Source organism: Mobula hypostoma, chromosome 18 (genome assembly GCF_963921235.1).
Source record: "Mobula hypostoma chromosome 18, sMobHyp1.1, whole genome shotgun sequence".
Taxonomy (NCBI): Eukaryota; Metazoa; Chordata; class Chondrichthyes; order Myliobatiformes; family Myliobatidae; genus Mobula; species Mobula hypostoma.
In genome coordinates this window covers 13,242,585-13,263,609 of record NC_086114.1, presented here as the reverse complement: position 1 = coordinate 13,263,609, position 21,025 = coordinate 13,242,585, and the positions used below count along the sequence as shown (strand labels likewise).

At 43.8% G+C, this 21,025-nt stretch overlaps 1 protein-coding gene across 4 annotated transcripts in view; it reads left to right on the top strand.

The window, feature by feature from the left end:
* Nucleotides 1-19,888, top strand: part of stra6 (signaling receptor and transporter of retinol STRA6) — a 64,563-nt gene extending 44,675 nt beyond the window's left edge. For 3 of the 4 annotated variants that reach the window (XM_063070465.1, XM_063070466.1, XM_063070467.1), the window contains exons 13-18: nucleotides 1,828-1,961; nucleotides 5,067-5,184; nucleotides 7,366-7,467; nucleotides 11,328-11,491; nucleotides 12,609-12,767; nucleotides 18,938-19,888. In XM_063070465.1, coding sequence (XP_062926535.1) covers nucleotides 1,828-1,961; nucleotides 5,067-5,184; nucleotides 7,366-7,467; nucleotides 11,328-11,491; nucleotides 12,609-12,767; nucleotides 18,938-19,164 — 904 coding nt within the window. In that variant the 3' untranslated portion in view covers nucleotides 19,165-19,888. The remainder of the gene's footprint in view (nucleotides 1-1,827; nucleotides 1,962-5,066; nucleotides 5,185-7,365; nucleotides 7,468-11,327; nucleotides 11,492-12,608; nucleotides 12,768-18,937) is intronic. The other variant, XM_063070468.1, reaches the window with a different exon arrangement.
* Nucleotides 19,889-21,025: the final 1,137 nt, after the last annotated feature.

The window sequence follows — 21,025 nt, the reverse complement described above, 5'->3', positions numbered from 1 at the left end:
TGTCCATTCGTCCCCCCCATCCCTCCCCACTGATCTCCCTCCTGGCACTTATCCGTGTAAGCGGAACAAGTGCTACACATGCCCTTACACTTCCTCCCTTACCACCATTCAGGGCCCCAAACAGTCCTTCCAGGTGAGGCATCACTTCACCTGTGAGTCGACTGGGGTGATATACTGCATCCGGTGCTCCCGATGTGGCCTTTTATATATTGGTGAGACCCGACGCAGACTGGGAGACCGCTTTGCTGAACATCTACGCTCTGTCCGCCAGAGAAAGCAGGATCTCCCAGTGGCCACACATTTTAATTCCACATCCCATTCCCATTCTGACATGTCTATCCACGGCCTCCTCTACTGTAAAGATGAAGCCACACTCAGGTTGGAGGAACAACACCTTATATTCCGTATGGGTAGCCTCCAACCTGATGGCATGAACATTGACTTCTCTAACTTCCGCTAGGCCCCACCTCCCCCTCGTACCCCATCTGTTACTCTTTTATGCACACATTCTTTCTCTCACTCTCCTTTTTCTCCCTCTGTCCCTCTGAATATACCTCTTGCCCATCCTCTGGGTCACCCCCCCCCCGTCTTTCTTCCCGGACCTCCTGTCCCATGATCCTCTCGTATCCCCTTCTGCCTATCACCTGTCCAGCTCTCGGCTCCATCCCTCCCCCTCCTGTCTTCTCCTATCATTTTGCATCTCCCCCTCCCCCTCCAGCTTTCAAATCCCTTACTCACTCTTCCTTCAGTTAGTCCTGACGAAGGGTCTCGGCCTGAAACGTCGACTGCACCTCTTCCTAGAGATGCTGCTTGGCCTGCTGCGTTCACCAGCAACTTTGATGTGTGTTGCTTGAATTTCCAGCATCTGCAGAATTCCTGTTGATTGTGTAAAATATGTTTAGTTTACATTTTTTTGTGATTGTTGCTTATAAGATATGTCCTGTGCTGCAAAAAAAGGTCCAAATTCTCAAACTTCTGGGAATTGTTCACCACCCCCTCCCCACCATACCCCATTCCAGTTTCCCCCTCACCCTATCTCCTTGCCAGCCCATCAGCTCCATCTGGTATTCCTCCCCCTTCCCTTTCTTCCCTGGTTTTCTGTCCTCTCCTATCAGATTCTCCCTTCAACAGCCCTTTATCTCTTTCAGCAATCAACTTCCCAGCTCTTTACTTCATCCCTCCCCCAGCCCTCCTGGTTTCACCTATCACCTACTATCTTATACTACTCCTCCTCCCCCACCTTCTCACTCTAACTTCTCCTCTTCCTTTCCAGCCCGAAGCATTGACTGTTTGCTCCTTTCTGTAGATGCTGCCTGACTTGCTAAGTTCCTCTGTCATTTTGTGCATGTTGCTTTGGACTTCCAGCATCTGCAGATTTTCTCCTGTTTGTGAACCTCTTCATTGTACCCACGTATATGACAATAAACTCAACTTTGATTTCAACTGGTAAACCAACCGAAGGTGCTTCAAAAGTTCTGTCTGCTTCCTCATAAAACGCCCCTTATGAACCAGACTCTGAAAACTTTCAGGGAAGAGAATTCAAGATTCACCAATACCTCTGAAAATATGTCCCTGCGTGCCTCCATTTTAAATGACAGCTTCATAATTTTTGTGGCAAATCCACTTGTCTCACATTCTTCTGGTGTTGGATATAGCTTGATATCTACCTTGGGTGCATTTCAAGGTCCACTCCTCATTCTCTTGAACTGCAAATGGTATAGATCTATTTATATAGCTGCTTGTGATAGAAAAGTGCTTTGCCTATTTTCTATGGAGTGTCACTGTCTACTTGTGTTGAAGTTAACCATTAAATTTCTTCGTTAATAGAGAAAATCTGAAGGCCCTCTATCGAGGAGATTCACGCAAAGTCTTCAACGTCCAAAAGCGCACCAGACCCTCTCGGTCTGCCCTTGTCAGTTGGATGAGCTTCACCAGTTACCAGGCTGCGTACATCTCTTTAGGTAACCGGTTTGGAAGGATTCAAATTGGTCGTTTCCATGTTGAAACTAAAAGAATTTGGGTCAGAGCCAAGTGCAAGCCTAGGTTAGATATCACTCCGACGTGGTGGACTTGTGTTCCCCTTTGGATATTAGGTGCCTGTATAGAGTCAAGTACAGTACATCAACAGACCATTTGGCCTATCTACCTTAAATGCTTGCTAATGTCTTGAAGAAACTTGCAACTTGGTCAAGGAACACTATACCCTTCCTTTCCAATCATGGCCAGAGAATTCCATTGCCCTGTTCCTGCAACTTTACCTCCATATTGGAATTTTGAGGGTCCAGCATCTTATGGTGGCTGATCCAAAATGAGCCGTTTGTTATTTTTTTATTTGTAGGTATTTTTTGTTTTAATTTTGAGTGTATGAGAACCTTTTTAGAAAACCACGCACAGAAATTGAACATTCACCTAGTAAGTTTTAAGGTATTATAATATTGGGGTTCATAATTCCAAATGGTTGTGCTTTCCAGGCGTACTGTTATGGCTAGAACTTGCCCCACCAACATCTACACGTCTCTGGTCTTCTACTAATTTTTATTCCGGACTCTGTAATATTTCCATATCTCAGAATCAGTTTTATTATCACTGGCAAGTAATGTGAAATTTGTTAACTTAGCAGCAGCAGTTCAATGCAATACATAATCTAGCAGAGAGGGAAAAAATAATAAATAAAATAAAACATAAACAAGTAAATCAATTACGTAGGTTGAATAGATTTTTTAAAAATGTGCAAAAAAATTTTTTTTTTAATGTGAGGTAGTGTCCAAGGGTTCAATGTCCATTTAGGAATCAGATGGCAGAGGGGAAGAAGCTGTTCCTGAATCGCTGAGTGTGTGCCTTCAGGCTTCTGTATCTTGGTAACAGTGAGAAAAGGGCATGCCCTGGGTGCTGGAGGTCCTTAATAATGGACGCTGCCTTTCTGAGACACCGCTCCCTAAAGATGTCCTGGGTGCTTTGTAGGCTGGTGCCCAAGATGGAGCTGACTAGATTTACAACCTTCTGCAGTTTCTTTCGGTCCTGTGCAGTAGCCCCTCCATACCAGTGATACAGCCTGTCAGAATGCTCTCCATGGTACAGCTATAGAAGTTTTTGAGTGTATTTGTTGACATGCCAAATCTCTTCAATCTCCTAATAAAGTATAGCCGCTGTCTTGCCTTCTTTATGACTACATCAATACGTTGGGACCAGGTTAGATCCTCAGAGATCTTGACACCCAGGAACTTGAAGCTGCGCACTCTCTCCACTTGTCTTTTTAATTTAGCCTTGGATTGATTTATTGCTATTAAGGCCTGCTTTGCTCTCCATCCCCAGTTCTCTGAGGGGCTGTTAACCGCTCTGTCAAACCACTGCAGGCTCTTCATCTGTAATGTTGGGAAGTGAGTTCCAGGACTAGGACCAAGCAATGATATGAGGCAAGATGTGAGCTGGGGAGACTATGCAGTGGTGTTCCCATACAATTGCCGCCCTCTCTTTGGTAGAGGTACCTTTTTATCACCGGTGAGATGGCTCTGCTACAGAGAGGGAGAATGTTGCCCAGATTTCTGCATTATGGATGTGGACTCGGACTGTGGACCTTTTTCAGTCTTACGGATTTTTGTACTGTTTTTTGCACAATCTTGCTTTTTTTGTGAGGAGAAAGGAGATTGGGGGGGGTGGTCAATGTACTTGTTCTATTTTTTTTTGGTGCCAGGAGGAGGGATTTCGGGGTTGATGATTGCTGCCTTTCTGGCTGCATGGCTATCTGGAGAAGAAGAATTTCAGAGTTGGATACTTTAATAATAAATAAACCTGTGGTAGAGAACCTCCTCTCGCAATGTACAAAAACTAGAGCAAACTGCCAGGAAAGGTCATTGGCTGCAATCCACCATCCCTGCTGGACTTTGTTTTTTGTGTGTCAACAGAAAAAAATAATTGCAGACTTTACCCACCCTGTAAAAGCTGCCTTTTTCGAAAGTTCCCTTCCGGAAAATGCTATAGGGCTATTAAAACAAAAACGTTGCGCCTTCTTAAAAGTTTCTTCTCCCAGGCAGTTAATCTCAACAATCATTCTAGTTGTTCCCCCCCCCCCCTCCAACCCCTTCTCTTACCTCAGGCTGTAAACACTTTAAACAATTATTTATAATGTTTACATTGTTGAATGTTGGTTTTTGCATGTAGTGCCAACACACCACAGCAATTTCCTAATGTGTTTAAATTTACAAATTTGATCTTTTATCCTTGAAGGATTTGAAAACTGCTACCGAAGTAGCCTAGCAGAGCAACCACAGTGTGATCTTAGACCACAACGCAGCCCCTGGTAGTGGAGAGAGTGAATGAATAATGGGGAGCCCATCGCACTGAGTACTTTATCCTGGATGAGCTTGTTAGAGCTGAACATGGAATCAGGTTTAATATCACTGACATGAAATTTGCTTTGGCTTGCAGCAGGATATGTATGTATGTGGTGCAAAAATAGTAGGGTAGTGTTCACGTGTTAGTTTGTTGTCTGTTCAGAAATCTGATGATGGAGGGGAAGAGGCTGTTTCTAAAAAGATAGTGTGGTTCTGCAGGCTTCTGTACCTCTTCCCTGATGGTGGTAATCAGAAAAGGGCATGCCCTGGGTGATGGGCATCACCTTTTGAAGATGTCCGTGACACTGGCAGGCTATTGCCCATGCTGGAGCAGGCCAACTCAGCAACCCTCGGCCGCAGTTTCAGATTCTGTCCAGTGGTTCCTCCATATCCAACGGTGATGCAACCAGTAAGGAAGAGAATATTATATCACTCCAGGTCTAAGACTTGAGGACAGGTGAAGCTCTTGAGAGAGAATTGGTTACTGAAGAATACCTAGTCTCTGACTAGTGTCAAAGTGGACACGGTCTCTGATTATGCGACTAATCCGGTGAGGATTCCTGGCCGGTTGAACCTCCTGATGGCTTATGGCGGTGGTAGAACTTGTCAATGAGATTGAACATTGGTGTTTATTGCAACGCTCAGCACATAAGGTTGATTAACCAATAAAAGGAGAACTTGAATATTGATCTTATTGAAATTGTAATTACATTCACTTGTGAATCTTCCATGCAGGTCTCGTCATACAAGTCGTGGTGTTATACTTGTGTTTCCTCCTATTTTCCTTTCTCGTTGTCGTCCCATTTCTCAACAGACAAAAGCTGCTTCTCCTCAAGGTCCTAGAGAACATGTGGTGAGTGTACATGTTCCTAATTTCCTGTTCCTAAAAGATTAAGATTAAAATGTTCTATAGGTGACTGGCGAAAGGAAAATACTGCATGCTTTGTCTTTGAATGCAAGACGAAGGGTATAGGGCTGAAATGTCGACTGTTTATTCCCCTCCATAGATCCTCCTTAACATGCTGAGTTCCTCCAGCATCTTGTGTGTGTTGTTTTGAGTTTGATATTAGTCATAAGGCACAGCTAGGCACTTTGGCCCATCTAGTCTATGCCGAACTATTAACCTGCCCTAGTCATGCTGATCTGGACCACAGACCTCCATATCCCCTCCCATCCCCGTACTTATCCAACTCCTCTTAAATGCTGAATCATTTTGGTCTTTTTATCTACCTTTTAGTAGGCTACAACCTCCAAGTGACACCAGTAAACTCTTGATTCTGATTCTACTATGAACCCATGAATAGTACCTCACTATTTTGTTTTCTTACTACACTACCAAGTTATTTTTTGTATTCCTTTTTGTAACTTGTGGTTACTATTTTATGCCTTACCTGTACTGCTGCCGCAAAACAATTTTCATGATGTACCTCGGTGATAATAAACCTGATTCTGAAAGTGTCGGCTTTAGCGAAGCCACTGGTGGACACACTACCTCCTGAAGATTTGCAGTTTCCTCCCCAACATTTCCTGTGCATACAGCTCAGTACATGTTTAGGATATCACTTAACAGTTCAAATTCAGGTTTATTTATTGCATGTACATTGAAACGTGCAATGACATGCATTGTTTGGGTTAACCAGCATGTGTAGGGGTGTGCAGGGGGCAACTCGCAAGTGTTGCCACGCATTGTGGTACCAACATCGTTTGCCCACCCACCAGAACATAAACAGCAGCAAAATAAGCCTCTTTCCACCCACCCACTCACGTGGACAGTCCATCATCTCCAGGGCAGGCCTCTAAGCCCCAGGGTTCAGCCGTTCAGCTTCAACTTCCAGGCTCCCAATCAAGCTTTGAGCCCTGGATGAGCTGATGACCGGACTCCAAACTCCAAATACGCTGACTCACTTGCCCCCATGCCTCCTGCTCACTTGGACATCTGATCCCAAAACCCATGTTCCTGGGACAGCCCAACATCCATGGATGTCCTTTGTCACCCATCCATATCATTGACTTTTGGGCATGGAATGGAGGCCTGGCCTCTAACTCCCCCCACATCCCAGTCCTTAAACCCTAACTCCCCTCCCTAATTGTCCCTCTGGGGCAGAGGTTCCCAACCTTTTTATGCCATGGACCGCTACCATTAAAGAAGGGGTCCATGACTACAAGTTTGGAACCCCTGCTCTAGGAAGCCGTCGGACTCTGTGCATACTCTCCACTTCAGTCAGACTATGGCTAATTTGCATCTTAGACCTCTGGATCGGTGTTGCTTTTGCACAGAGCAGAGTTTAATGTTTTGAAGTTATTTCAACTGGCTTGTGCCCTCACCTCATTTGGAAAAAAAAAAATCACTTCTCTCTGATGTGTGGCTTGATTTCTCTGAGGTTTGGTTACTGATCAGTATCTACCCATCTGAAGAAACAAAACCAAATTAGGTCATTCAGCTCATCAGGGTCTCCACCATTCAATCATGGCTGATTTATTATCCTCTCAACCCCCCATTCTTCTGCCTTCTCCCCACAACCTTTTGACACCCTCACTAATCAAGAACCTATCAACCTCTGCTTTGAATATACCCAATAGCTTGGCCTCCACAGCCACCTGTGGCAATGAATTCACCACCATCTAGCTTATATTTAAGAAAGAAAGAATTCCTCCTCATCTCTGTTCTAAAGGGATGTCCTTGTATCCTGAGGCTGTGTCCTCTGGTCCTAGATATCTCCACTATAGGAAACATCCTCTCCACGTCCACTCTAAGCCTTTCAGGATTCAGTGAGGTCCCACATTTTTCTAAACTGCAGTGAGTACTGTCCCAGAGCCATCAAACGCTCCTCATAAATTAACCCTTTCATTCCCACTGTCATTCTAAAGTACCTCCTCCCATGCCAGCACATCCCTTTGTAGATAAGGGGCCCAAAATTCTAATTGTATTTGTCCTGAGGTCTGGAACCATAGGTGGTCCTTGGCTTTTTAATAAGAATTATTAAATTAAGGATAACTTGATCTACTTAATTAATATTTCTTTCATTTCATTAAGGCCCTTTTGGTTGGCTTTGTGTGTGGTCCTGTCTGTTCAACACTTCTTGGCTCAGTTTTTCTTTCTGCAGAAGGATGGACGAAGCCTGAGCATCACTAACAGGTAGAGGAATCTTTGATTTACGTTAGTGTATTGTCATACACACCAGGTAGCAATGAAACTCTGCATGTGTGAAGAGTGAAAGGTATACACAGTAATTAAGAGATGGTGTTGAGTGCAAAACAAACTGGTGCAATAATTATAGTGCATAAAAATCTTAGTGAAAGCAGAGATGAATTAGCTTTGATAGTTCAATTTAATATCAGAGAATGTATATATTATACAACCTGAAATTCTTGCTCTTCACAAACAACCACAAAACAGAACAAAAACCTGAAAAATTGAACATTATTTATCATGTGTACATTGAAACTTAGTGAAATCTGTCATTTTTGCGTGACCGACATAATCTCTGGATTGTGCTGGGGGCCATGCTTCCGTGCCGACAACTCGCTGACCCAAACTCGTACATCGTTTGGAACGTGGGGAGAAAACCAGAGCACCGAGAGGAAACTCGTGCCGTCATGGGAACTTGCAAACTCCTTACAGACAGCAACAAGAATTGGTGATAAACTGACACTGCAATGGCATTATGCTAACTGCTACACCACTGTAGAGAAATAGTCAAGAGGTAGATTAGAGAATCTGAGAATGTGTCTGCACCACCAGGAAGTTGTGAAAGAGGTGATTGGTTCAGGGACTTAATAATGGGAGGATTATGGAGGGGTTCTGTACACTAAAACTGGGGTTTCAGTTAATTCAGGAGTTCCTGGCCTGAGGTCCTTGCATAATTGTATTGGTACTTGCTGTCCATTAAGCTACTGGCATTGAGGACAATAGTGAAGGTCCTCCATCTCTGGTGGTGTTCAGAGCTTCCTTCGTCATGTCAGTAGCTTCCACTCAGTTTTCACTACTGTCAGTCATGCAGGACCCAGGTGGACACTCAGGAATACTGTCGCTCTCAGGTGTAAAAAGGTTCTTCATTGCTGTTTCTGTAACAATATTGTTATACCATTTAGGGTTGTTAGCCCTGAGCTAAACCCCTGAACCTGGGTGACCAGTGAACCACTCTTAGTTTGGCCTCTAACCTTTGACCTCTTTGGCATGGGTGACACTAACAAGAGCCAAAGCATAAAGCCCTGCCTCCAGCCAATGTAGCTCTCCAGGTCATTGGGGCACACAAGACTCCAAACCCAGTGACAAGGTTGTAGTCCTCTTGGAGGTATGATATTGGTCCATGGCATTAAAAAAACAAGTTTGGGAACCCCTGTGTTGATTGAACAGTTGTAGTTGTGTCGCCATGGTTAACACTCTTCACCAGTTGTTCTGGTTCCAGACTCTGAGGTGTTGGGGTATATCATGGATCAGCTTGGTGAGAAAAGGTGTGACAACAACATGCTGCTTGAAGGGTAGTCAGTGTGACTGTTAGTGATATTTCCTGGCCCAGATTTCAGCTAGAAATCATGCAAGAGCTTCTAAAGTAGCACGCACACAAGATGCTGGAGGAACTCGGCAGGTCAGAAGCATCTATGGAAGTGAATAGACAGTCGATGTTTTGGGCCGGACCCTTCAGGACTGAGAAGGAAGTGGGAAGATGAAGATGACAGAATAAAAAAGTGTGTGTGGGGGGGGGGGAAGAAGACTAGTTGAAAGGTGATAGGTGAAGCTGGGTGGGTGGGGAAATGTCAAGGGCTGGAGAAGAGGGAATCTGATTGGAGAGGAGAGTGAATCATATGAGAAGGGGAGGACCCAAAGGGAAGTAATATGCAGGTGAGAAGAGGTAAACGGTCAGAGTGGAGCATAGAAGCGGGGTGGCTTTGTTTACCAGAAGGAGAAATTGATATTTGTGTCATCAGGTTGGTTGCCACCGAGGCAAAATATCAGGTGTTGTTCCTCCACAGCCTTTTGATGTGAACCGGGCACCTCATCCGACGTACTTTCTGCTCGCTGGCTTGCTCTACTTTGCAGACAGCTGTGAAGCCCTGGAGCCAGTTGGTGACTGTTTCTCCCTCTCCTACACGGGGATCCTTTGTTTCATCAGTACAGTCGGTACACCACTTGCAGGAGTGAGGCTGGGACTTCCAAAATGACAGAGCTGCCACCTCCATTGAGTCATCTCTCAGATTTGGTTGCTTTTAATTTTTGTTATTTTGGGACTGTAAGGATGGTTTTGGGGACAGGGGAGTTGGGGGTCAGGCTAAGGTTTAGGGACAGGGAGGTAGGAGGCATTAGAGGTCAGGCTGGAGTCTGGAAGACAAGGCCTCCCCCCACCCACTAGTCAGCAAGCCGTCTGCTGTTCTGGAGTCAGAATTCCATGCAGACAGGAGGATGAATTCCAACAAACCCCCTAAGTTTGCAAATTGGTGAGATTTGTAGATCAAGGCCTAGTGTTTGGAGTCCTGTCATCGGCAAGCACAAAGTTCTAGGTCTAGTGTTTGGTGATCAACATGCTCTAGGATCTGCGTGGAGGATTGAGGCCTCCAGGTCAACTTGGATGTCAAGGCCTGTTGACTGGAGCAGAGTGTGTGCATCTCTATGACCCCATGGGGGAAGGGGAAGCTCACTGTAGGAAGGCCTGAGTCAATCTACTGGAGGTCAAAGGTGGAGGCCAGTCCTGGTGTTAAAGAACTCTGTATGTGCGTGGGTAGGAGGAAGGAATGGGGCTTGTTTTGCTGTTGCTGTTGTTTGTGGTGTTCTGTGTTGTCCTGCTAAACGTTGTGACACGCTGTGTTGGTGCCTGAATGTGTCGCAATATTTACAGGCTATCCCAGCATACACTTGGGTGTGTTGTGTTGATACAAACAATGCACTTCATTATATGTTTTTTCTTGTTGTGCATGTATAAATCTTGGATTTGGGTGTCCAAGAAGAGTAAATTCTTGTGAGTATAGTGCAATAGAAAAGTGGGGTCACAGGGTACAATGCGATGGAAAAGCGGGGCACTGGCATGTACAATTTTTACAAGGCAGTGAAGAGAAAGGACAACAAAAAGTGAGAGAAGCAAAGCTTTAGTACAAAACAAAGAGACAGACAAGTCCATGGTAGTGCAAGAGATGGTCGGTGGTGTTCCATTGCTGAGCTGGGGTTCAGGTTGTGCAGGTCAGTTCAAGAACCTGATGACTGTTCTTGAACCTGATGGTTTGGGACCCCTGACCTCTGCATCTCCTGGTGGTTCAAAAACTTGAGACTGGATCACAAATCTGCCTATATCTTAAAGAGGGAGGGAGGAGAAGATGGCGGCACGATGCAGCGCGCGCAGCCGTTCCGAATGAATATCGATATATGTAACTAGGGGTGCCGTGCACAATCCGGATTTGATGGGGACAGCCGTGAGAAGCGCAGAGGAACATCTGGAGAAACTTCTGAAATGCCTGCTTCACTGCCGCTGCTACTGTGCGATCGAGAATCTCCGGAGATGAAGGCCCCAAATCCTCGGCTTTGCCTGTTGCCGGGGTCGAAACACTCAGCAGAGATGGTGCTCGATGTCGGAGAGCTGGTCGGAGGCTCGGAGTTTTCAGACGGACTCAGAGTCAGACTGTGGTCGGATGCTTCCAGGATGCTGTATCGGCAAATTGGCGGCGCTGGAGGTTCACCGTCTGTGTGAGATAATGGGACTTTCGAGAGACTCTGAGACTTTTACTGTGGCATGGTCTGTTCTCATCAAATTACGCTATTGCTTTGCACTGTTGTAACTATGTTATAATTATGTGGTTTTTGTTAGTTTTTAAGTTGGTTTGTCATGTGTTTTCGTGATATCATTCTGGAAAAACATTTTTATCATTTCTTAATGCATGCATTACTAAATGACAATAAAAGGGGACTGCGTGACCTCATAATCATAATAAGGGCTGGCTAAGGAGGCAATTGCACATGGAGAATAAAAGTTAATTTTAAATAAAACCTCAAAAATCTTTCTTTTGTAGACGAAGCCTATACATCGTCACATACCTGTTGTTTATGTTCAATGTCTTGATTGGGTGTATTGCTGGAGTGTGGAGGATAATCCTTACAGAGACCTTCAACATCATTCACTTCTGTAGGCTGGATCTAAGCCTTCTAAACCGTAGTGTGGAATCATTTGACCCAGGTAATTTAATTCATTTCTATTTGATTGTGATTGTGTTTCACTGTAAATGTAATGCAATTGGCGTTGTTTGTCCAAAGTGACTTTTAAGATTTTGGGAGGGTACAGAGGAGACTTACCAGAATGCTGGATGCATGTCTTGAGGCTGAGCAAGCTAGGATTTGTCTCCTTGGAAGAAAAGAGGATGAGAGGTGACTTGATAGAGGTGTGTCAGATGATAAGTGGCAAAGATCGAGTGGACAGCGGAGATTTTTTGCCTGGGTGGAAATGGCTAATACAAAGAGGCATAATTTTAAGCTGATTGTGTGAAGAACTTACCTCTGTCATCCCCTTTATTCATTCCTCCAGAGTTGTGGGTGCATGAATGCCCTGCTGGGGGTGGGAATAGAGGCAGATGTAATAAGGATATTTGGGCACATGGATGAAAGAAAAATAAAGGGCTATGTGGGATGGAAGAGTTAGATTGATCTTAGTGGGTTAAAAGGTCAGTACAACAATGTGGGCTGAAAGGCCTGTGCTATGCTGTAATGTTATGTGCTAGTCTGGTCAAAGGTTTTTTTCTGGATGCCTAATGCAATGCAAACTCTTTCTTCTAAATTTTCCATTTTTTAAAAATTGCAGAAGCTGGTAATGGTCATTACTTGTAAACATTGTTGCAAAATGCTGGAGGAACTCAGCAGGCCAGGCAGCACCTATGGGGAAAAGAGTAAACAGTCGAAGTTTTGGGCCGTAGCCCGATTCAGCTGCCTGGCCTGCTGAGTTCCTCCACCATTTTGTGGGTCGCTTGGATTTCCAGCATCTGCAGATTTTTCTCATCTTTGTAAACATCTTTTTCTGTTTCTATCTCGGATGCTGCCCGGATTGCTAACTGTGTCCCCCCACCCCCGTGTGCTTGTTTAGTGCAGCATTTTACTTTTCCTGCTGATTCCAATGCTTGTGAGTCTGTGAGTGTCACACACTCTGCACTAGGGGGACAGAAGGGTGCCAGAGACCACATGCCGGGTTCCTTGTCTCCACCTCCGCGATCAGAACATGCCTCGTGTCTGTGCACCGGTGTAGTCTGTAATGCCTAGTTGACCGTGAGCTGATGCACTTCATCGGTACTTTTTGTTGCTGGCAGGCTATCGGTGTTACACAGGCTTCCTGCTGGTCGAGGTCAGCCAGTCCCATCCGCTGATGAAAGCCTTCTGCGCTCTCCTCCTTCAGTCCAGGAGCCTGCCGTTAAGTGGAGGTGACAAGAGAAAAAATGAGGAGGAAGGTCAGTCGCTTGTGGTGTTGGGTGAGTGGGACTTGTAAAAACGTTAGTGCTGACTAACTCTGTGCAAAGGCAAACAGTTTCAGCCCATTGGACTGGATTTTGTGAATGTGAAGCTTGCTGATGGTCCCTGGGAAGAGCCTTTTCCATCTAGATTATGCCAACTTCAAGTCCCACTCAAAGCACAAACCGGGACAGAGTTTAACTTCCACTCTGGATGGGACTGTATTGTTTCCACCAGCAACAATGGGCCTAAACCTTTCGAACATAGAACAAGTCCTACAGCTCCCAATGTCTGTGTGGAACATGATACTGAATTAAACTCAATCTCTTCCACATCTGCCCGGTGATGCATACCCCTCCATTCCCTACATATTCCTCTCTCTTAAACACCAGTATCAATCTGTTTCCACCAAAATTCAAAGTAAATTTATGTGACCATGTACTACCCTGAGATTCACTTTCTTGCAGGCATTCACAGTAGAACGAAGAAATACAATAGAATCAATTTTTTAAAAACTACACACAAAGGCAGCAGCTATATTTCATTAGAAGTTTGAGGAGGTTTGGTTTGTCACGTGCAACACAAACTTCTACAGATGAACTGTGGAGAGCATTCTAACTGGCTGCATCACTGTCTGGTGGGCTGAGGGGGATGCTACTGTGCTGGATCGAAAGAAGCTACAGAAATATGTAAAATTAATCAGCTTCATTATGAGTACTAGCCTCTGTAGTATCCAAGATGTCTTCAAGGGGTGGCGCCTCAGAAAGGTGGCATCCAATATTAATGACCATCATCACTGAGGGCATACCCTCTTCTCATGTTACCATCAGGAAGGAGGTACAGAAACCTGAAGGCACACACTCAGTGATGTAGGAACAGCTTCTTCCCCTCTGCCATCTGATTTTCTGAACGGATATTGAACCCATGAACCCGATTCACTTGTTATTTCTGTTTTAGCAATTTTTAATTTAACTATTTAATATGCATACTGTAATTGACATTTTTTTCTATATTTATCATGTATTGCATTGTACTGCTGCTTTCATGACATGCCAGCGATATTAAATCTAATTCTGACAAAGACTGACAAACAGCCAGTGGCAAAAGACCATCTGTACAAATACCCCCCAAAAAAACTCTGCTACTACTTGCCCACATCTCCTTATCGTCCACCTACTCGCAGTCCGTTCCAGGCACCACCACTCTGTATTCTTATTTTATATTTTTTACAAAAACTGCTCTGCATGTCTCATTCTTGAACTTTCCTCCCTCACATTTAAATGCATGTCCTCTAGTATTTGGCTTTCCCACCCTGAAAAGAGGGTGGCCGGCGAGGATACTTCTCCACCAAATGAGGTAAAAGGCACTCCTTCCCTCTGCTAGCCTGCAGGTCATCCTTTGGAACGGTGTACTATCAGTTTAGCCGCCCCGATCGGGGTCACGTGAAGCTATGGGAACAGGTGTTGGATGGTTGTTTGAGCAGCTGGTGCATATCACAAGTCCTGGTTACGTGACCACTGACACCAGTCAGATAATCTCTCAGTAGTATTAATAATGGCTGGTTTCACCCATCTCGTAAAGACACTACCTGGAAGGAGTCAATGGCAAGCCACTTTGAAAGAAAAAATTTGCCAAGGACGATCATGGTCATGGAAAGACCGTAATCTCCCACGTCAGATGACACATGACGAATGGATGAACCCAGAGAAAAAGGCTAATTAGACAGAAACAACAGGAATTCTGCAGATGCTGGAAATTCAAGCAACACACATTAAAGTTGCTGGTGAGCGCAGCAGGCCAGGCAGCATCTCTAGGAAGAGGTGCAGTCGATATTTCAGGCCGAGACCCTTCGTCAGGGTCTAATTGGACAGAGGTGTTCCCATTTTATAAACCTGTCAGGTCTCCTCTCAGCCTCAGCTCCTGAGGAAACAATCCCAGTCTGATTTCCAGCATCTGCAGGTTTCTCTCTTGTTTGTGTTCCAAGTCTGTCCAACCTTTCCTTGTATCATGATTGAAGACTACATCTTGGTAAATGCCTCTGCACCCTCTTGAAAGTCTCCACATCCTTCCAGGTGACCATAACTGCACCGAATGCTCAGGTGCAGCCTAACCAAAGTTTTAACCAGTCCTGACCCGAAACATCAACTGTTTATTCCTCTCTCTGGATGCTGTCTGACCTGCTGAGTTCCTCCAGCATTTTGTGTGAGTTGCTCTGTATTTCCAGTAACTATAGAATCCCTTGCTTATGATTTTCTAACCAAACTTTTAATCGCTTTCAACAAACCCTTTTTTTTTATAATTGCTGGTTGTGCTCAGTTTTACGGACCATTTACTCCAAGAGAAGTGTTGTGATGAGGGTGCAGAGTGGGTCACTAACAGCCCCTGGGATGGAGAAATTTGAGTGCATGAAAGAGCCGTGCTTCTCCTTGGAGTAGAAGAGGTTGCCGTTGCTTCAGAGTGAAAATCAGTTTCTTCTGCAGTTGGGCCGGTTACGCAACAGTTTTATCGATAATGAACCGATAAATGTTTCACAGGGGTTGTTGGTGGTCTGTGATGTGCTGCTTGAACGGGTGGTGGAAGTGGACTCGAACTTTCCAAAGATATTCAAATAAAAAGTGACACCAGCATAGTTCTGTTAGATGTGGCACTGTTTTCTATGAATTAAATAATTAAGCCATCAGACATTTATAATTTGAACAGTACAACACGGAATGGAGCAGTTTGGGGTTCTAGGAATAGAACAGTATAGCATAGTACAGACCATTCAGCCCACAATGTTGTGCTGATCTTTAAGCATACCCCACAATCAATCTAACCCTTCCCTCCTGTGTGGCCCATAACCCTCCATTTTTCTTGTATCCATGCGCCTATCTAAGGGTGTCTTAAATATCCTTAATGTATCAGCCTCTACCGGCAGCAATGGCAGTGTGTTCCAGACACTTACTTTCTGTGGATATTTTTTTAAAAAAACAGAACAAAACCTATCTCTAACATCTGGAACACGATAGGAGAGCAGGGGAAGGGGTGTCACGACTGGTAGTGTAGTGGTTGACATAAAGCTATTTGTTAAATGATCGGAGTTCAATTCCTGCCATTGTCCATAAGGAGTTTGTATGTTATCCCTGTGACTTTGGTTTCCTCCCACATTTGAAAGACATCGGTCAGAGTTGGTGAGTTGTGGGCCTGCCATGTTGGCGCCGAAATATGTCGATGCTAGCGGATGTGGTAACACTAGTGGGCTGTCCAGATGAAGGGTCTCGGCCCAAAACGCCGACTGTTTACACTTTTCCATTGATAATGCCTGGCCTACTGAATTCCTCCAGCATTTTGTGTGTGTGTGTGTTGCTACCCAGCACCATCCGCACTGATTTGATGCAAACAATGCATTTCACTCCGTTTTAATGTACGTGCGACAAATAAACCTAATCTTTAAAACCCTTTATATCTTGAAAATGCGTAACTCCAGCTGTGTGCATGAGAATGTGAAGAGTGTTCACTGTTCAGGTCTAACATCCTCATTCTGCCAAAAATATCAAATGGAAATGTATCTGTGTGTCTGGTGTCGGTCCTGCTGGAGTTTGCTTTGCCATTCACTGAACAAGCCTTGGGATTTCATTGTGGCTTTCAGCCACCATGCCCCCCCCCCCCGCCCACCCCATCATTGGTCTGTGTAACAGAAAGGCACCAGAAAAGGACCAGTAACATCATGAAGGATCCCATCCACCCTGCTCATGGACTATTTGTTCCACTCCCTTCAGTTACTTTTCCCAAGAAGTAAGATTGATCAACAACTTCACCCACTACATCCCCAACCACTACTACTTTGTGCATAAGGTGACTGACAGAATGATAGAGTCCTGCACCTAGATTTGCCTTGTGTATGTACAATCAATGAATGTATTGCATACAAGCTATCTTGCATATTTTTAATTGATTATTTTATTATTGTTCCCTTTTTTTTTGTGCTGCATTGGATCCAGAGTAGCAATTATTTTACACTTTACAGTTGTGTACTGGACATTAAACAATCTTGCAGCTGGACTTGTCCTTGCATCACACTCTTCCCAAACCAATCGAAAAGCAAACATTTGGAGCATCTAACTGGGATATGCTTCACCGTAGTTACTTTTCATTACCATTTGGTTTTGAAGTTGGGTTCAGGAATTTTTAAGGGTGTCAAAGGTTACAGGGAGAAGACGGGCGAATAGGGTTTAGAGGAATAATAAGTGAGCCATGATTGGATGGGAGAACATACTCGATGGGCCAAATGGTGTAATTCTGCTCCTATTTCTTATGGTGTGGATTCTCTTTGCGATGAAGCCTGAAAGAATTAGAAAATTCCAGTCCATGAAATTAAGCTCCATCTTTCTCTTCACAACCACCATCTCAACTTTTAATGAGATTCAAACCATTCTGATCTGAGTCTGCTGTCCACCAGGTACTTTCATGTCCTGAGCATTGATAGGACACTTTCTTAAATATTGTGTATCTATACCAATTCTATAGGGTTGATGGCAAAATTCTCAATAGTGTGGAGGTACAGAGGGATCGTGGGGTCCACATCTATCATGCAAGTTAATAGAGTGGTTAAGAAGGTGTATGCTGTTCGTTTATTGGGGGTTTGAGCTCAAGAGCCACAAAGTAATGTTGCAGCCCTATGAAACTCCCTGATTTACTATCATCTGATTTGAGTTAATTAATATGGTGTTCTTCCGATTTTTTTTTTGTTTAAATGGATTTGAGTTGACGGATTGATATTTTTCTTTTATGGAAGCTTGTATGATGTACGGTTCCGGGATTGTGCTCCCAATGGAGTTTTTTTTTCTCGGTTTTTTTTTAGTTAGTAGGGGTTTTTTTTCTCTTACGGTTTTTTTCTTCAAAAAAATACTCTTAACATTTTATTTTTTATTATTATTGATATATTGCTTAGCTTTGTTAATCAGTTATTTGCTAATTTAATTCTTCATTGTACATATTGATATATTGACTTGATTACCTTAATGTATTTTTTGTTCTTTAATTAATAAAAAAGATTTTTAAAATGAAAAATGAAACACTGATTAGACAATCACTTGGGGTATTGTGTTTAGTTCTGGTCACCTCATAAAAGAAAGGATGAAGAAGCTTTAGAGGGTGCAGAGGAGATTTACCAGGATGCTGCCTAGACGAGAGCATGTCTTATGAGGATAGGTTGAAAGAGCTAGGGCTTTTCTCTTTGAATTATAGGAGAATGAAGGGTGACTTGTTGAAAGGCATAAATAGAACGTATCGCCAGAGACTTCTTTTCCCACCCAGGATGGAAATCGTAATGCAAGGGAGCATAAACTTTAAGGTAATAGAAGAAAAATATGGAAGGCGCTGGGGAGAGGTAGTCAGTGGTAATTTTTTTTTCAAATACACAGTGGTGGGTGCATTGGGTGGCGGGGTGAGATATGGTGCTACCAAAAGAGGTGTAAGATGCTCTTTCCCTCTGCTGGCCTGCAGGTCACTCTTGGGCAAGGTGTATCACCTGCTTAGCCCTTCTGCCCCCCCCCACCAAAGATCAGGGTCACATGAAGCCATTGGAGGGGGTCATATGAATAGCTGGGTCATATAACAAGTCCTGGTTATGTGACCACTGACGCCAGGCAGACAATCTCTGAAGAGTATTCATAATGGCTGGGGTCGCCCATCTTGTGAAGACACTGTCCAGAAGAAGGCAATGGCAAACCACTTCTGTGGAAAAATTTGCCATGTACAATCATGGTCAAGACAGATTGGAAGACCAGCATCACCCATGTCATATGACAGAACATGCAATGATGATGATCGGTGTGTGTGAAGTGATACCAGGGGTGGTGGTGGAGGCAGATGTGTCAGGGAGATTAAGGGTCTCTCAGGCACATAGATGATTTAAAAATGGAGGGACATGTGGGAGAGAGGGTTTAGATTGATCTTTGATTAGGTTAAATGGTCAGCACAACATTGTGAATCAAAGGGACTGTACTATGTTCTGTGGTCTGATTTGTTTATGCCAGTGCATCATTTTGTCTATAAATTTAATGCAGTCAGTCTCCTGCCTTTGCTGAAGTGCCAGTCTAGTATTTACCACAGAAACACTTGGGCTGCTTAAACCATTGGAGGTTTTGCAGGTTGTTATGTAGTTGCTTGGACCATTGAGCTAATGCCTTTGTTTTGATGCTCTTTGCAGGGATTCAGTTGGTGCCCCATCAGATGTCCATGAAGACGGCAAAGTCCAAACGCATTCGAGCAAGATGGTCCCTGATGTTCACCCTCCTGAACAATCCTGTGTTGATTAGTTCCCGGAGGGCCCCAGTTTGCACATCCACTGATCTGGTTACCAATGGGGAACTTAACTCTGCCTCCAAGCAGGCTCCAGATGACCTTGTTAAAACTGAGCTATGCCAGAAGGAATAGGCTCATGTAAGAAACTGGTGGTGCAAATAATCTAGACCAGCAAGTTGGTTAAAAATCTTGTGTATAGGTTGCGAACTTGTTTATCGGGGGCCACTATTTCCTGTTACAACTTCTGGTCTGATTTCCTGACAATGGTTGGTGTAATTGCAGGGACAGGCCACTAGGTAGCTCAGTGGGCTGTTTCTGAACTTCCTCAAATCTGCCATATTCAATATTGTAAGGAACAATATGTTGTCATTTACTGACCAATTTGTCAATATTAGGGTGATTTATTAGTGGTTACAAATTTCCAGTATACCTTTAATTTAAATGAAAGCAGTAAATGCTGGAAGTACTCAACAGGTCACGTCACACCCAAGGGAAGAAATATTAACTCTTTCTCTTCCCACTGATGTGGCCTGACCTGAGTATTTCACCATTCTTAAATTTCAAACATCTGCAGTTGTTTTAATTTGTTTCTAGCTGTCAGATTTTGTGAATTAAAGTGGGCCAGTTTGAAGTTGTTTACAATGATGTTGCCAATAAGGTATATCAAACTGTGCCATTGTTGCCTCTTAGAGGTATACTTATTTTAAAATATAAAGCTACATTTTATTTTTGAATCTGATAATGTACAAAATTGAAATCTTTTTAAAGTACCAAAAATGATGAAAAATTTGGTGTGAATTTCTCACTGTTAGTCTTAATTTTTAAAATAAATGAGTTTAATCCACATACATTTTTGAACAAGTACATACAATATGCACTGCGTTTGTAGGTTGATTCTTTCAATGTTGGGTGATGTTTTTAGAAGAATCTCTGCCAAAGATCAATGTGACATGCAGTCTGTCTCTGCCTCCAGAGACGCATCGATCTGATTTGTTTTATTTAGTGGGTAAACTGGCATGTGGAGATAAGTTTAATCCCTATATCTGTTGCCAATGATATGGTCTCCTGTCCCATTCAACACTTAAAACAGTTTAGTTCCTGTAAATTGTTCTTCTTACAGTGAGAATTGATGCACGTGGATTGTCCACGATATGTGACTTGTCTCGGGTGTATTTAATTTAGAGGTGTCACTAAGCGTTCTCTCCAAGAACTTTATACTGTTTGCATGTAACAGCAACCACACCCCAGTACTCCCCTTTGACAGGCTAAGCCAGGTGAGAGTTGCCAGAAGCCTTGGATCCTGATGAGACGGGGACAAGTCAGCTCTGGGGGACTGGACAGCTGAGATTAACAGTGAGGTCCAACAGTTAGGAAGGCAGCTCTGCAATGCACCACAGAGAGTGAAGGGCATGACGAGACACAGAAGAAGACGTGGCCATCCACTGCAGCCAAGGAAGACCCCAAATGTGATGACTACTCATACCACTGGACCCAGACTTCTGAGTTTGAGAGTGAAACTGTCCCAATGCTTTCCCCTTTTTTAAAAAAAAATATACCTATCCTGCTCACGTTTCCCGTCATTGTCATATCTGACGGACAACCAATGGCAAATGTAGTTCGAGGTACAAAACACCATTGCTTAAAGGTGGGAACAATCCCAGCTAACTCTCTTTTGCTGGGCCTGGAGCTGGATCTGAAAGAATATCAGAGGGTTTAAGCATTGCATTTAGCATGGCCTCATCTGCTGTTGATATTTAAGTTCCAAAACCTGATGCTGCTTGAAACCCCGCCAATAGATTTGCTTCCTGGAATGGTGATTTGTTCCAGTTCCTGTGCTAAATGGCTGATTTAAATTTTCCTGTACTTCAGATCTATTGACTTCATTTGGAATTGTACTTCAGAAACTGGAGCCGTGTATTATGTGTTAGTGCACACCTTTGGTACTTTCCAAGGAAGGGGTTTGAACCAAATTAGGTTTGACTGTTTTATGGCT